This window comes from Lepisma saccharinum, chromosome 22 (assembly GCF_977018435.1).
Source record: "Lepisma saccharinum chromosome 22, izLepSacc3.1, whole genome shotgun sequence".
In the NCBI taxonomy this organism is placed as follows: Eukaryota; Metazoa; Arthropoda; class Insecta; order Zygentoma; family Lepismatidae; genus Lepisma; species Lepisma saccharinum.
Window position 1 is genome coordinate 44,494,627 of NC_139250.1, and position 17,867 is coordinate 44,512,493.

Sequence of the window (17,867 nt, forward strand, 5' to 3'; positions counted from 1 at the left end):
CTTCGTGACATAACTTTTTTCTTTACTTCAGCTGCATCTACAGATTCTGTTGACATTTTCGGCTGATTCATATGGCAAAATTTATGTGTGGGACGAGGATCTCTAAATAGGATAAGTCACTCATCAGCAATTGAATAATTCTGTAGCTTTTTCCATACATAACTATTAAAATTTATTCACTGCAGTATTTTAGTGATTATTGTGAATCCTTTTTATTAGTAGAATGAATATAAAGTTGATATTTCGCATACCATATTGATATTTGAAGATAACAAGTATATAAAAATTGTAATGAAATAAAAAAAGGGACACTTCTGGAATTTTAATGCCGAGCTAATTAAAAAGTCAAAATAATGTATTGTGTTGCCGGAGGAAGTAATGCTAAGATGATGATTTTATTTGTTTATTTAGAGATTATTTTAACCATACCCAGGCCGGGATTTATATAAATATGTGGAGGCCCGGAGCTGCAGTTCTCAAGTTCAATCTAAATTCTGATCTAATCTTGATCATACCCTGCATAATTTTGAGCCTCCTAAGCTACTAACTGCTTTTATTCATGGAAGTATTAATTTGATCACAGTTTTTGTTTCAATAGCTCTAGTATTTACTTTCACTTTCTAATGACAAAATTGGCTATTTATGGGTTGATAATATGTGAATATTTCAAGCATAGATAATATTTACAAGTAAAATATACATGTATATATACATATATACATATACTCCAGAATACAGTTATTTATCGAATTATTCATATATCTCCAAGTATATGTACTTATTGAATTTGATTGGGTGGGCAATCGGGTGGGCACAGAAATTTTTGGGTGGGCGCTTGCCCACCTGTGCCCACCCCTGGCGCCGTCCCTGATCCTTCTGGTAAACATGGCAAAAGTTTCGTTGCACTTGCACAACACTGTTTGTCTCTGCATACCACCACACAGATTGCACTCTTTCGCATACCAATGCCATTTTGGTTTCAGTGATACAAGCGCTGACACTGCTAGTCATGCAATTATGAACAATTGCGAAACTAAACTCCCAAATGTATACTTCCTTTGCAGTCCATTGTTAAAAACAAGCTCGGTTTGCAAAAAATGATATAACTGTTTAAAAATTGTCAGTCCCATTCCGGACACCCTGTGCTTTAAGTGTTACTGTTAAATAACACGTTTGTTGTAGGTATTTATTTAATATGTACAAAATGATATCAAAATGACAGTAATATCTTAGCTTAAATTGCTACATGACTTTGCAATATGTCTTTTTATTCTATGCAACAGTAACTTCAATTAATTCTGATCTACACAAATCCAATTCTTTTTAAAACAAATAGTCTTGTTTGCATAATCAGAAATAAGGTTTTGCACCACCCTTGAGGGTAGTTGCTTGGGTTGCCCAGTCCTTAAGCCACCCCTGAGTATGATTATAAACTTTGTTATATTCTTAATTGTTACATATTTTTGTGCACAAATAAATTACACAACAGAGTATGAAATTAAATAATGTCAGTGCATGAAAGAAATGATAATATTTTAATTCCTGACGAGTCACATGTAAACTGACTGAAATGTTGAGGAAATTAATCATATGAGGACTGTTCATGAACCAACTTCAGATTGACTGATTTAAAAAAAAATGAAAAGTTGTCTTTGCAACATGGTACATGCACAGTAGCCCTGAGTAACTAGTAATCATCAATGCAACATCAACCCATTGCCTATTTTCTCCTGCAAAGGTTAGGAAGAATCGACCCTGTGGGGCTTCCCTGATGGCATAGCAGTAATGTCATTGCCTTGTAATCAAGGAGTCCCAGGTTTGATACCCAGTGGAGGCACATTGCTCAGTGATTCAGATCCCACTTTAAAATCTAGGTCCAGTTCTGATTAGCCTATCTGTGCATATAGTGGACTTAAAACAGGAATTCAAATTCAAATTCGACCCTGTCATTGCTGCTCCATCCAGTTGTGATTCGTATACTGAAAATAGAGTCATTCCTGCCGAGATTCCTTACCAATTGTGTCATGTGAATGGGAATAACATGAGTGAAAAGGCTGTGACGAATTGGTGCTTGTCATAAAGATATGTATGATGAAAGGGCCTGTGATGGTATTCGATTGTGATTGATAAACTCATTCAAATCTTGTGTGCAAAATCGTTTCATATGTGACTATCATCTCTTCATGAAGGTGAAGGTCTGGCTGGCTCTAGGTTCATTGAAACCAACAAAGACCTCATGGATGAAGTCAACAACTGGTTTAGCATACTTTCTACACCTTCTCTGAAGAAGAACTGCAAAATTTTTTGCCACAGTACAACACATGTCTGAATTTCAGTAGGGACCATGTGGAGCTGTAATGTTAGTACACAGGAAACTTTTGTACATATTATTTTGCCCTCCCTTTTATTATCTGCCAATCGGAAGTTGATTTCTGAATAGTCGTCATAATTCCATAGAGTAAATATGGCAAGTAAAGACCAGTGGCGTAGCGTTATAGTACGCCCGGCGTTCCCAGATTTAAAATTTCAAAAATGCTTTAAATGCTGTGATTATAAAGTAAAACGTGACTAATTTCATAAATGTTTGACCTTCATGGCATTATAATAGCTATTTTTCGCGATCCGCTTGCAACGCTCCACTCTCAACACTCGTTCTAGCATCTCTCTTCAATGCCTTTCCAGGCCGGACGCCGAGCAGGTTCGGCGTACAGGATTCTATATTCCTTGCTGCCTTTCTGGAGGGAAAGCTTCGATTTCTACAGCACGCGCGTAAAATGCTCTTCGTACGCCAGCGTACGGTATGGAGCAGAGAGGTCTACCATGATTGGTTCATGTGACCCTTCCTGCCTTCTGAAGCAGACGACAGCGGTAGAATTCCTACCCGGTTCTTTGCTATTCGCGCTCATGCAACTCGTGCTATGTGATACTACAATACACAATATTGACTGACGTAACTTTACCAATCTCAAATATACTGTTTCTTAATGGCCACTGCATTGTATAATTTATCGCACGAACAGCGATGTGTATTAGAAACTAAAAGATCAACACAGTTTTTGTCAAATAAGTTGGTGAAGTCCTCGTGGTAGAAATTCAGCCTGTGGCTGCTCTACCATTTAACCTGCAAAACTATTAATTTTTTTAATGTATTTTTTCGTTATTATCTAACTACTTAATATTGTGTCAATGGAAATGTTTAGCATTCATTTGAAAACTCTTAACATCGAATGGTCTCTGGACAAAATTATTTTAAAATGTTTATCAGCATTCTCAAGATGTAATAAACAGTGGTCTGAATTACTAATCGGCACTGTTACGTCAGTAGAGTGTATGATATTTGGATCATCCACTCTGCTTTGCACAGTGCGCCAAGACGACAGAGGTCCCTTGTTTGAATCCCGGCATGAGCACGGGTGTTCTTTGTCAGTGTCCCTTCATCAATATCATCACTCATATTCATATTCACGATTAACCAAAAGTGGTAGAAAAGCGAAATAAAATAAACCAAATCAATCAGTAGTTGGATCATCCACAACAATGACGTCTACTGTTGTGCAGAGGCACTTATGATTCAGATAGGTTTTTAATGACTTGCGTCATGCAGAAAGGTATTAAAAAAAAGTATCAAACACCAGAGTTCAAAACATGTGTGGCATAATTTTCTAGCTAAAACCATAGAAAGGTTAGGTTTTCTATGCTAAAACATGCATTAAAAAAATCCGTCGCGCAACAGCCCATGAAGGGCCTAGGCATACCTACCGACAGCCGGTCTCCCTCCCACGCTTTCCGTCATCACCTCTAAGCGTAGAGATCTTCAACAAGTATTGGAATAGTCGGGGGGTCAGCCCGACGTATCCCCAGCCGTTATAGTAGGTCTGAAAACCCAGCTGACTTCAGGCAAATAAACAATACCTGTGGCGACTAATACCATAAGTAAATTATTAAGCAAGAAAGGGCCGACCCTTCCTTAGGACTTGGCGTTCCCACCCGAAATGTCCATGCTACGCCACTGGTAAAGACTCAGAATAATTTAGTAACTTAATAATTATTTGCAACTGGAGTTAATGTTTGCTGAAAATAGTTTACCATATAGGCTGGAATTGGAATTATTCAGCTTATATCTCAATTATTCTTTGTAAGTGATCAGTGGTTGTGTCGATTCATTTTTCAACCACTGCTGTAGTTTTTATTCCAACATTTTAGAGACTTGATCTGTCTCTGTCTTTTCAGGCATTTGGATAAGTTCAATTATCCATAGGCTTAACTTGGCAGGAACAAGAGGCTTCCCCAAAATCAGATCTGTTGTGGGTTTGTTTTACTTACACCTGCAATTTTGTGAATATCACGTGTTTACCTGCACCTGTAAATATAATTGGTCTTCACCACAATTAGTTACATTTCTGATACCGAATGTGACCATGATATGAATAGTAAATGGAAAACACAAACCCACCTGCCAGAGGAGGTCCAATGAGCTGTCCTATTCCAGAAACGAAGAGCACAAGTCCAAAAGCATTGGTGAACTTGCTAATGGACAGGATATCCACGAGTATGACAGGAACAAGGGAATAGTTGGCGGCAAAGAAAAGTCCAAAGGCACCAGAGACTACGCAGAGCAGCGTGTAGTTCTTCAACAGAGGCATCAGCGTCGTCACACCACCACAGAGAGTCATGCACACCGCATACAGAAGCTCTGCGTTCACCCATGGCTGGTCACCTGCCCATCCCAAAAGGATCTATATGTGAAGGGAAACAAAAAACAACTGATTTCACTAGTCTAATAGGTAGAGATTAATACATTAAATTGTACAAATATTAACAATAGAAATACAACTATGCATCATCATACACATATTTGTAACATTCTGCATTGCAGAAATTATGATGTAAATCAGTGTTCCAAGTGAAAGAGGAGGGAGGGAGAATATGGGGAAATACTATCCCCTAGTTAAGAAAATTTTCATAAAGCTAGGATAGCCAGCCCATGTGGCAGAGTGGTTAACACATCGTGCTATGATGCCAGGGGTCCCAGGTTCAAATCCTAGCCTCGGCATGGATATTTGTGAGTGTCGATTCATCAATTTCATCATATCATTACTCATCCCCATTTTTGCAAATTAGCCAAAAGTGGCACAAAAGCGAAGTAAAATAAATCAAATGAAATCAAAATCAAAATAATGGTAGGATAATATACAGGGTTATCCATATGGGTATGGATAAAATAAAACATTAATAGAAACGTAAATGTGATAGTACGAAAATTTTCATGTTGGTTTTTTTGTGCATGAAACATGGGAGTTTTGCTGTAGTGTGTTGGCAACAATAAAGTTTGAACTGATTTGTTATTGTTAAAATGGCGTTTACAAACCAGCCATGGGCTACATGTGTCCTTTGGTATGCTAAGTGTGAGAGTGTTACACAAGTCCAACGGGAATTTCTAGAGTTTCGTTAAAAACAACACTGTCTATTCACAAAAAGCCACAGCCAATGATGATTTGAAACTCAAAATCGCACAGGCTTTCGACAGAATCACCCCAGAGATGTTACACCAGTAGTGGAATGAATTGAATCACCGTTATGAGTTGTGCAGAGTTCGCAATGGAGGCCATGTAGAAAACTGAAAACTGTACCAAACTGTTAGTAGTGTATAAAAATAAATACTCCCACCTTTCAGTCTTTTGTATACAATATTGCAGGTAATTTCATTTGACCAAAAAAATTCACATCCACTTTATTTTATCCATACCCAAATGGGTCACCTGGTATGTCCCCCCACCTACTGCATTATCTCCAAATTGATCCATACAAGCATCCCTCCTCTTATCCCCAAACTCAATCAAGTACCCCCTCATCTCCCCCCTAGTTAGGAATTCCCACTTTGAGCAATGGGATAGATTAATATTTAAACAGAAAACAATACATTCCCTTTTCCCCCTCAGAAATGAAAACATTGTGTCACTCATTTAGACATGGATAATTATTTTGGAAGAATAAAGAATAACAAACAAACATTCGATTTTTAGCATTAATGATGATGTTATAAAATTTACTAGGTGTGAGCCATCCTGGTGCTATTCTGAAATAAAAACTTGTTGTGTAATAAAACTATACTAGCCATGAAATAGTTCTCCAGCTGGTTAATTGTATTGTATTATTTGTATTCTTTTCTTAAACAAATTGTCAGTTTTATATGATTGTTTAAAAATAAGAACTTTTGTCTTTTATGGCAGTCTGTCGTAAAACTATTAGATTACTTAAATTTTCTGCAATCTCACCATTCCAATCATGTGGAAAATGCCAATAATACTGATGAGGTATGAAGCCTCGCTGTCCGAGAACCCCGTCTCTATGGCGTAGTCATTGAGGTAGATGTAAGGCACGATGACCCAGGTGAAGAGAAAGAAGTTGGAGAGGGCAAACAGGAGGAACCTGACGTGCGTAAAGAGGGAGATGTCCAGGAGATTCAAAATGACTTCCCTCGCTTCCAGAAGACCTGAATACCACTTCTGAAAAGAGAAAGTTGCTTATTTTTATAATATAATTTATTCATGTTGATCAAATTAGACCTACCAAATATGCTGTTCTGTTCTGTTCATAATGAAATACTTTACACTTAAATATTTTTTTTTTTTACAAAACTTAATTTATTTTATGTTAATTGTAATAGAATTTGAGAATTAATTGAAACAGGTATTTATGCAAGCAGATAGAGTATGTCCATTTTCTCTTTTTCTTAAGGTCTATTTGGCTTTTGCCAACCCCTGTGGCAGAGTGGTTAGTGTATCATGCTGTGATGGCCAGGGGTTCTAGGTTCAATGGATATTTTTGGCCCAGCAGAGTTTCTTAACCTTTTGTGAGCAATGAGTCCCTTGGAATGTTATCTGTGTTTGCATGTATCTCCATTTTTATGAACTGTGACTTCATTATCCATAGGATTTACAAATCAGAAATTATGTATTTATACTGTCAGGCCATCATACATTCTCACTGTTCTGAAAACCTGGACACAGTAGCAAATTGATATTTCATTATGGTAGTAGGGGCGAGTGGGAGCAAATAGGGTAATGAAAATGAGTAAAGCTTTGCTGCATACATTTCACTGTTTCATGAAGGCAGATACAAAGTGTGGAGTTAAGGCCCTGTACATTCTCGATCTTTGACATAATGGAGGCTGCCTTGCCCCCTCTGGACGCTTGCCAAGAAGTAATTTAAGATATCTTGAAAGGGGTTTCAACAAGCTAATAATAATAAAAACCTCTCTGATATCGTCAATGGGCCAGGAGAGATTAGATTATCTCTGAATATATATTGTCAATTGAAAAATAATTTGGAAGAATGGTCAATTTTGATAAGATAATTGACAATTTTGCTTCATTGAAAGCAAGAAAAGTTAAATTTCAATATTTTCTTTCTGAAATATCAGTCGGATTTTGCAAATTTTACTTAGAATAATGTGTAATATGCGTTTACAACTATGTTACTTTTTCAAGCAGAGTTGAATAATTTTAAATTACCTACATTTTTTTACTGAGAACATGCTGCACACTGTATTATTTATTTTAATTATTATTTGTGGTAACAGTTCGTTATATCAGAGACACATTTCTTCATTTTTACAGAAGAAACTACTTACGGAAATGAGTTTCTCCAAGCTTTCCAATGTTCGTAGAGGAATTTTCTTTCATCATGGAATCTATTTGACTGGCAAATCATATATTTTTCAAGAGAAATATCCCACCGACGCACAATTGCCATGCTTCCCATATGTGAACTGCATGCTCCACACGTTCGATGATGTAACCCACTGTCAGTGTTTCAAACTATTTTTTTTTTACTATGCTTGCCTAACCCAACCAAACCTAACCTTATGGAAATGGTTCGTGGGGCTATCCGTGAATGGTTCATGGCGTTAGCCATCAGCTACCGTGCATAATGGTTCGTGGAGCTATCTGTGAATGGTTCGTGGGGCTATCTGTGAATGGTTCGTGGGGCTATTAGTGAATGGTTCATGGGGCTATTCGTCAATGGTTCGTGGGGCTATCTGTCAGTTACCCGGGCTATCATCAGCTACCTGTGCATAATGTATAATTCCCACCGGTGACGAACACGATAGTAGGTATTTTTCGGTGAAGAAGGTTGAAACATTGCATACCCACAATGTGAGTCAAGATGTGCCTGCCATATTTTGTGTCCCAGAAGAGAAGAAAGGAATAAAAAAAATCACTCTGTATGTGAAAATTTTTGTTTGTTTTCATGTAAAAAGCATAATGGCACCTTGAACTATGTTCCGCAATACACAATTGGTAAGTACGAACCATGTGAAACACAAAATATCCGATTTAAATGTGTCTCCGATATAACAAACTGTTACATATTCTTGTAACACACTGCTGGGATTTTCTGTTTCCCAAAGTAGTAATAATAGTATGCTTTTAAAGATGTTCTTAAGACTCTAAGACATTACTGAAATATTCTTAAATATGCTCAACTTCTTTTAATTAGAAATGCAAACTATGAATCTTTAACAATAGCCTTTTTCTTTGTATCCTCATTTCAAAATTGTAGGATGTGAATTTCCACAAGCCATAAGAAGAAAATATCGAAGGACTCACAAAATGTTGGTGCTTAGGCTCTGTCCGAAAGGTGCAAAGTACACGCTTGAAGTATGGTCTTGACAGAAGTGGCATCACCTAGTACAGTTCGAAAGCGCCAAGAACAGAAGTACGCAAGTACACAGCTCGCAGTAAGGATGGTTGCTGACTAGGTCACGTGATATCTGCACTTGTTAATTTGTTTAAAATCACGGAGGTAGAAAGCCAGCAACACAGGTTAACTATATGTTATGGACCAGCAAGTTGTTGGTTAAAGTTCTTCTAATGTGTGGAAATGTATGTGTACGAACATTTGAAAATGCTATGTGATTTCTATGGCGAAAAACAAGTGTTAAAAACGCGAGCAAAACAGCGAGTGCTCAGTTTTATCTACTGATCGTATCTGGCGCTGCAGTGGAAGTACAATAATAAAGACTTTCCCTTCCAGTCCACGCCTTCAAGACCGCTCTCCATACTCCGAGGATGCTCGCTTCAAGTATGGTCTTGCACCTTTCGGGCACGGCCAGGGGCGTCGACTTTTCAACATTATTGGGGGCGCTCTGATCACTGAAATAAATGAATGAATGACTCACTCCCTCCCTTTTTAAAGTTTTGGCCTCAGTTTTCGGAATCTCGTAAAAGCTCATGAATTCCTCCAAAATATCAAAATTTTCATTCACAGTTCGAATGCAGAATGTCAATTTTTCACATTCCGGACCTTTAATATCTGCTACCACGGAGCGCAAAACAGATCTCCCTAATATATCAATGATCTCGTTCTGAATGTCATGTGAGAGCCATTTGTAGCCCGAACGTCTCATCCACTACCCTAGTTCATGCACATCGTTTTTTGAAACTCTTTAGTAAAAATGTTAAGTTGGGCCGGATTAAGACGAAATTGGGCCTGATGCTGCATACCGTCGATTTTTTCTGTACAACTAACTTTCAAGGTGAAAAATTTACTACGTCGCACTTACCGAACAATAATAAAGTGGCAACAGTCGCCAAGATATTGCAAAAAACACAGCTAAATTACTATGTAAACTGTTTAACGTAAAATTGATAGCATTAACTTTAAATCTTCGGTGAACAATAAACACAACGACGTTATAGTTACTAAGTTACGTCACAGCGCAAAGAATAATAGTAACTGTATAATAAGTAACGCTGTGTAAAAGCGTCTGAAATTGGGGCTCCAAATTTCATTCTAAGATTTATTTTCAGGTTAAAAGAAAACTGTTCAGCTTTCGGAAAATTCTCGTCTTTTTTCATCTGGGCCTATTTCAGGAATGGGCCTAATGCTGCAGCATCAATAACACCTACCTTAATCCGGCCCTGATGTTAACAATACTCATAATTATATACTAACAAGGGAGGTTACCTAAGTGTCCCCCTCCGATTTCCATGAAACTTGGCAGGTGTATAGAGGGGCCCAAAGGAAGAAATACGTGCTTTTTGTTTCAGCTCAAAAAAGGTTTTAGGGGGCAAAACCCCCTCAAATGTCAAGATGAGGAGAAATTGAAGTGGGGATCTGACCTCGAAAATCTGGCATAGGAAGAACACGCACATATAATTGGAACACACACAGCACAGAACTGTAGGATTATCGGTACCAAACGCAGTGCAATTGTAGAGAGATGCTAAATTCATAGACACCGTTGTTCCCGGATAGGCATGGGCATAACAATAGACGGACTAGAGCAGGGTAACGGAGCGTGGTTACCCGAAACAAAAAAAAACACGTATTTCTTCCTTTGGGCCCCTCTATACACCTGCCAAGTTTCATGGGAATCGGAGGGGGACACAGGGGTCAGATCCCCACTTCAATTTGTCCTCATCTTGATATTTGAGGGAGTTTTGCCTCCTAAACCCGTTTCATAACCGAAACAAAAAACACGTATTTCTTCCTTAGGGCCCCTCTATACACCTGCCAAGTTTCATGGAAATCGGAGGGGGACACAGGGGTCAGATCAATTTGTCCTCATCTTGACATTTGAGGGGGGTTTTGCCCCCTAAACCCGTTTCATAACCGAAACAAAAAACACGTATTTCTTCCTTTGGGCCCCTCTATACACCTGCCAAGTTTCATGGGAATCGGAGGGAGACACAGGGGTCAGATCCCCACTTCAATTTGTCCTCATCTTGATATTTGAGGGGTTTTTGCCTCCTAAACCCGTTTCATAACCGAAACAAGAAACAAATATTTCTTCCTTAGGGCCCCTCTATACACCTGCCAAGTTTCATGGAAATCGGAGGGAGACACAGGGGTCAGATCCCCACTTCAATTTGTCCTCATCTTGATATTTGAGGGGGTTTTGCCTCCTAAACCCGTTTTTTAACCGAAACAAAAAACACGTATTTCTTCCTTAGGGCCCCTCTATACACCTGCCACGTTTCATGGAAATCGGAGGGGGACACAGGGGTCAGATCAATTTGTCCTCATCTTGACATTTGAGGGGGGTTTTGCCTCCTAAACCCGTTTTTTAACCGAAACAAAAAACAAATATTTCTTCCTTGGGGCCCCTCTATACACCTGCCACGTTTCATGGAAATTGGATGGGACACTTAGATAACCTCCCTCATGTGTTTTGCTGTCTCTGATCATACCCCGCCCCCAAAGTTGATGGTTTAGCGGTCTCAGCCCCCAGCGTTGATTTGAATTTTGAATTTGAATTTAAAATTTTGGGTGCGTCAGCACTAAGGCTATTTTGCACCCGTCATATTATACGGGGTCCAGCCCCTTATTGTTACACATAACAACTCTAACGTTGCATAACTAAAATCATAAAATATTAAAATCTTCTGACTTTCGTTAAAAGCCGAGGCTGTAAAGGAACACTCAGCACAAATAAGGACAAAACACAGGACAACACAAACAAAATTATACTGGCCATGGGGCCAGTCGCCAGAGCCTCGTTAGTCTGAAGTCCAGGGTGTACTACTTGCAAGTGAGGTTGACGATTGGGTGCACTACGTGGAAGGAGCACCCCTTACACCCCCCCCCCAGCGTTGATGATGGTCTAGAACATTTCAAATGTGTATTTAAAGTTAAATTCATGTGGCACAATTCACAATAAACTCTACAAGAGAAGCAAAGTAATACATTAAATCCTCTTAAGTAAATTATTTGGCTCTGCTCCCACATCGTTAACATTTGTGGGGCTCGAGCCCCCCCCCTCCCCATGGAGTCGGCGCCTATGGAAACGGCCTTAGTAATGTGTATGTGGAGGAGGGAGGGAGGACACCAAACCACAATCCTGCCTAATCCTGCCCGTAGCTAGAATTGATCTCCAGGGGGGCTCAAGGGTTATCAGGGGGGGCTTGGTAAACAAAGTCCATTTTCGAAAGTTTAACAGTGTTAAATGAAAATAAATTATGTGTTGGGGAGGAAGGTCATTAAGTTACATAAAGTTTAGAAATATCACACAAATACTACATTTTTCTATATATTTTAAAATATCACTTGAAGTATTAATTGGCTACTACTGAAATCATCCCTTACTACACACTTCTCCATACTACGTTTGATGATGCAGATATTTATATCACACAAGGAATAATGGACAATATTCAATCATAGTGCCTTGCGTACATTCCACTCACTCCTCGGCCAAAACAATAAAACTCCCCTTCGTTCCCAAAACGTGGGAGCTGTTGACCTTTGACGCAGATGTGTATAATGACGCCAAAGACACAGATTTCTGTATAAATGGGAGCTCGCAACAGGGGCAACGAAGCTACAAATAAAGGAGCCCCCTATGGAAGAACTTTCTAAAGCCTAAAGAATCTTCTAAACCCTTGCCGCTACTTATACTTCTTCTTATAAATAAGTTAAACGAATGTAAAAGCTGCTGTTCATGCTCTGTGAATTTATCCTTCACGAAAGTTGTGAGCAAAATAATGTCTGCTGTCTACATTTTCACTCTTCACTTCACTGCAAACAAATTACTGTACTTTTATTTTCCTAAACAATATACAAAATATGGTTACATAGAAAGATTAATATTTTATGTATACGGAAATGCAGATGAGAACTTAAGTGCTCTTTTTCAGCATGTGAATCCAAGCCAAATACAATATATTTTTTACACAAATGAATATTAATAATGAATTTTTCGAAGCTACTTACCTCATCGTTTTTCTTTATGGAAGCAGAATACCTGTAGATATCAGGACAGGTACCAGATATCATACGATATCGGCTGATATTAAAAAGTCCTCCACGATAAGAGATTGGAGGCCTGGACAAAAATACAAAGCAGAATATTAGTCAGAGCACTTGAGCTGTGGTGATATGAACAAAATCAAACAAGCTCTCCCTCCCTGGCTTTAGACGGAAAAGACAAAAATAGAATTTCCAAGTCCATTCTTTGTCGCCCTCACTGTGGCGATGCCCTACCCTGATAACACTGATCAATTGAATAACTATGGATAATGAAGTATGAAATACGTACGTCACTTTTGTTGCTTTGCACATGAATGAAAAACATAGTAGTTTAGGGAGCGTGTTTGGTTGAATTGTTAATTTGAAAATTTGCTACCAGAGGAAAGAGCTAACTTTGGCTACCCTGTTTCCAATTATTTGTCTTCTCTGTGTGATAAGGTGGAAGAATTTTCGTGGAACCAGCTAGGCGAGGAAATTAGGATTAGTTGCATGTTATATTTAAAACATCAATGCTTTACTGCAATCCATTTCTAACAGTAGGCGAAGACTTCAGTACTTTAGCCGCCCTCTGTGACGGAGTGGTTAGCACATCGCGCTACGATGCCAAGGGTCCAGGGTTCGAATCCCGGCCTGGGCATGGATGTTTGTGAGTGTCCATTCATCAACTTCATCATATCATCACTCATCCCTATCTTCGAAATTATCCAAAAGTGGAACGAAAGCGAAGTAAAATAAAGCAAATTAATCAATTAAGTACTTTAGGTGGATTGCTGCAATAATTTGAAACGTGGTAGACATGCTAGAAAGTTGTCACGTTTAATAGCAGAAGGTGTGTATTGCTTATGTAGAGAGAGTTAAATATACAGTAGAGCGTCGATTATCCGAAGTAATTGGGGGACATGGGTGTTCGGAAAACTGGTTTGTTCGGATAATCGAACTGTACATGTTTATTTGCCAAAAAGAAGTACTGTACAGTAAATTTATTCATAAAAACAGGCATCTCTTTAAGTATTACAAAGTAACGTATAAAGGCAACTTTAGTAGGAATATATAGTATGTGGTACAGTTTATTAAACAAAAATATGTACATCTTACATACGCATTTTGCATGAACAATACATACACCGACAGAAGTGTGCTGATTGTTGAAACACAGCGACTGGCGGCTTGGCCGGTCAGCAGCGCCTTATGAAGGCCCCATTAGAAGCAATGTTCCGCCAGCGGTGGCTCAGTGCGGCGACTACTGTGGGAAACTTGGTTTGGGAGTGAGGGGGATGATGGACGGTAGGGTGGGAGAGTAACAGGTGCGAGCGAGTACACAGTTCGGTTAAGCGGTCGTTCGGTTGACCGACGTTCGGATAATCGACGCTCTACTGTAATGAACTATTACGAATGCTCATTGAAGCAAAACTGGCTTCTCGTTGCATTATTTAACCTACTTGTTGTAATAATGTAAATATGGTGAAGACTTTACAAACATAAATACATAAATAAAAGAACTGTAAGTCTACCTATATTGATTGAATTAAAAATTTTGGGTGCGTTGGTACGTGTGGCCATTTTGCACCCTTCAATGTATACGGGGGAAATATACCCTTACCTTAAATTCTTACTTAAAATGTTAAAAAAAGGGATGTAAAAATACTTAATACCGAATACTTAAAACGACATTACAAACACGACACATTGGAGGGTCCAGCCCTTGCATCAAGTGACCATGGGTGAGACTGCTGTGTCCAATGCGCAGTCGAAGGAATATAACTTCTTCTCGACGAGAGGAACGGGACGTGGAACGCCATGAGCACAATTAATAACCAATGATTGTGTGTAACTTGTGTGAAAGAAAATGTCCAGCACAAAGTTACCATAAAAGTAATTTACAGTCAAGTACCAATAAGTTTTAAAAGGAGTAACTGTAGCTTAGTTACTTTTTAAATAAGTGACTGTAACTAACTCAGTTTCTTTTGAAATAAGTAATTTTAACTGTAACTCAGTTACTTTTTGAAGTAAGTAACTGTAACTCAGTAATTTTTTGAAGTAAGTAACAGTAACTGCAACTGTAACTCAGTTATTTTTTAAATAAGTAATTGTAACTGTAACTTGGTTACTTTTTTAAAAAAGTAAGTAATTGTAACTGTAACTCACATTTTTTAAGTAACTGTAACGGTAACTGTAACTAAGTAACTTTTTGAAATACGTAATTGTAACTAACTCAGTTACTTTTTGAAATAAGTAATTGTAACTGTAACTCAGTTACTTTTTTGAAGTAAGTAACTGTAACTTAGTAATTTTTTGAAGTAAGTAACTGTGACGGTAACTGTAACTCAGTTACTTTTTGAAATACGTAATTGTAACTAACTGTTACTGTTTTGGAATAAGTAACTGTAACTTAGTTACTTTTTGAAATAAGTAATTGTAGCTGTACCTCAGTTACTTTTTGCAGTAAGTAACAGTAACGGTAACTCAGTTCCTTCTGGAAATAAGTAACTGTGACTCAGTTACTTTTTGAAATAAGTAACTGTAACTCAGTTACTTTTTGAAATATGTAATTGTAACTGTAACTGTAACTCAGATACTTTCTTAAATAAGTAATTTGTAACTGTAACTCAGATACTTCTTGAAGTAAGTAACTGTAACTGTAACTCAGCAATTTTTTGAAGTAAGTAACAGTAACTGTAACTCAGATACTTTTTGAAGTAAGTAACTGTAACTGTAACTCAGATACTTTCTTAAATAAGTAATTTGTAACTGTAACTCAGATACTTCTTGAAGTAAGTAACTGTAACTGTAACTCAGCAATTTTTTGAAGTAAGTAACAGTAACTGTAAATGTAACTCAGTTACTTTTAAAAAGAAACTTTCCTAACATTGCACTTACCTTACTACATTCAGGTCCTTCAGATAGGAAGAAGCAGTCAGCCTTCTTCCAAGGAACTGCACGTGTTTGTTGCACAGGGAGCATTCCGAGTTCGAGCGTCTGGCTTCTTCTACCTCCATGGCTTGATGTGACTCGCTCCTCGTCTGGCAGGTATTGGGGTCCTGATGAACGATCAAGGTTTCCTTAGAATCAACTTCCGGAACTGTTTCCACCGATGACCTAACAGAGAAGGAAGTGTTCCTAGAGGGAATCGTGTTCGTGAAGTCGGACTCTCGTCTGGCAGTGCTGGGATCCGCATCTTCAAGTAGATGGACTTTCCCGTACTCACTGAAACTCCGCGATGTGAACAGGTTTTGGTTGCAGTTCCGTACCCCGTCAAGTTCTAAGTGCTTCGCGTGGTGATCTTGAGGGTGAACTTTGTCCTTGTCTTTCATGAAGGTCGGCAGGCTAACGAGGGATCTGAAAGGGCGAGAGTTCACTTCGTTGGTTTTACAGTTGGTGTCCAGAAGAAACTGTGGGTTTCCTCCACTTTGCAACACCCTTCGCAGCTCTGAGATGTCAGGGTAGCTTTGTCTGTTCATCGACTCGTTGGAACCCTTTTGCTTGCCAGTCTTGCGTTTTGACACGTCGTTCAGGTTCCTCATCAACGCACCACACACGCACATGTTCAGGAAGAACCCAGCGTGGATTAGGGTGGCACCACGCCACCCGTACTCCGTCACGAGGACTTGAGTAAGGGGGGCGATTATGAAAGTCCCCAACCCACTTCCGCACACGCTTATACCGGAAGCTAGCGAGAGTTTCTTGTCGAAGTAAATGGTCACTATGACAACTCCTGTGACGTAGGTGAACGAAAGCCCGAGACCCGACAGAAAACCGTAGAAAATGTACAGGAGCTCGATGGAATTTGAGAAACTGCCGATTATAAGTCCCGCAGAGGACAATATCGAGCCAATTATAGTGATAGTCCTGCACCCGTACCGATCGGCAAGAGAGCTGGCTATCGGACCTGCAATTAAAGGCACCGCCATGAAGATGCTCCCGATCAGAGCAGTCTTTCCCTTACTCTGCTTGAAGAACTTCAGCAGCTCGACGTAGACAACTCCAAAGGCTGACAGCACGCCTGTTTCCACCATACTCATGAAGAACGAAGCACCGACGACGATCCAGCCCCAACCGCCGTCAGGGGGCTTCAGGGGCACTTTCCTCTCGTCGTCGTCATCGCAGACAGCACGACCTTCTGAAAAGGTCCTCCTTCTGGAAGCACAATCTTCGTGCACACTGAACTGCACGCTGCACTTGCGGACCCTGGACGGACTCGCGGGGCAATTGCCGTTCTCTAAGTCTTTCCTACAAGTCTGTGCGTCGTCGTAATTGTTGTTGGTGGCCGACGACGTCGCGTCGTTGTCGTCGCACAGCAGAGCCCTCTGGACTTCGGCGGTCTCGTCCCCATCCATTGGTGATAGGGCGGATTCCTCTTCCGATATAACATTATTTCCCGTTCCTTCGCTGTAAGGTTTGATATGATGCATAACACCACCCACCATGGGCATTCAATGCATATCACCACGTCCAAATTTGACACAGCTCATCAGATTCCCCGAAGAAGAAATCCCATTCTATTTTATTTCCTTGAATGTCAATAACTGTTCCGCCATAACGAAGAACTTTACATGTTTCACATGCTCAATTACTTCATTCCAAGAAGCTGGAAGAACCTGGAATAGAGAAGATTAGAACAATAAATAAAAAATACGAACAGTAACTTATACACTGTCGTAAGTAGCACAAAAGTTACACATAAAACAAAACTACCAAATTAGCTGATTTGAAGACGACCAAAATAGGTAATATGCTTTTTGTTTGTTTGCATTTTTGTGAACCGTGAATCATACAGCGCTAGAGAAGAAATATAAATTTCAATGTATCGCTTTTAACTAGTGGCGTGCCTATAACTTTCATCCCGATGGATCCAAACCCCTCCCATTGGTTTAATAAACATTTTGCACTAATTGTATAATAACATTTAAAATCTCAAATAGGCAAAAGCACTATTTTAGGTGAAAATATTTTGAAAGTTCTATTAATCTCTCTCTCACATGCACAAAACAAAACAAACAATGCCTTTTTTTTTAAAAAAAAATAAAAGTCTTACTCTAAGAAAGTAAATTGGAAAATATTGTTATGATTGAATTAATGTACGACAAGCTAATATTTATATCCAAATTGTTTAC

The 17,867-nt window shown here is 39.0% G+C and overlaps 1 protein-coding gene across 4 annotated transcripts in view; it reads right to left on the minus strand.

The window, feature by feature from the left end:
* The window catches only part of LOC146004633 (monocarboxylate transporter 12-like), a 70,569-nt gene that overhangs the window by 12,406 nt on the left and 40,296 nt on the right, over nucleotides 1-17,867 (minus strand). For all 4 annotated transcript variants that reach the window (XM_083143529.1, XM_083143531.1, XM_083143530.1 and 1 more), the window contains exons 2-5: nucleotides 15,634-17,351; nucleotides 12,721-12,832; nucleotides 6,276-6,506; nucleotides 4,454-4,736 (exon numbers count right to left, since the gene is read on the minus strand). In XM_083143529.1, the coding sequence (XP_082999655.1) occupies nucleotides 4,454-4,736; nucleotides 6,276-6,506; nucleotides 12,721-12,832; nucleotides 15,634-17,186 (2,179 nt within the window). In that variant the 5' untranslated portion in view covers nucleotides 17,187-17,351. The remainder of the gene's footprint in view (nucleotides 1-4,453; nucleotides 4,737-6,275; nucleotides 6,507-12,720; nucleotides 12,833-15,633; nucleotides 17,352-17,867) is intronic.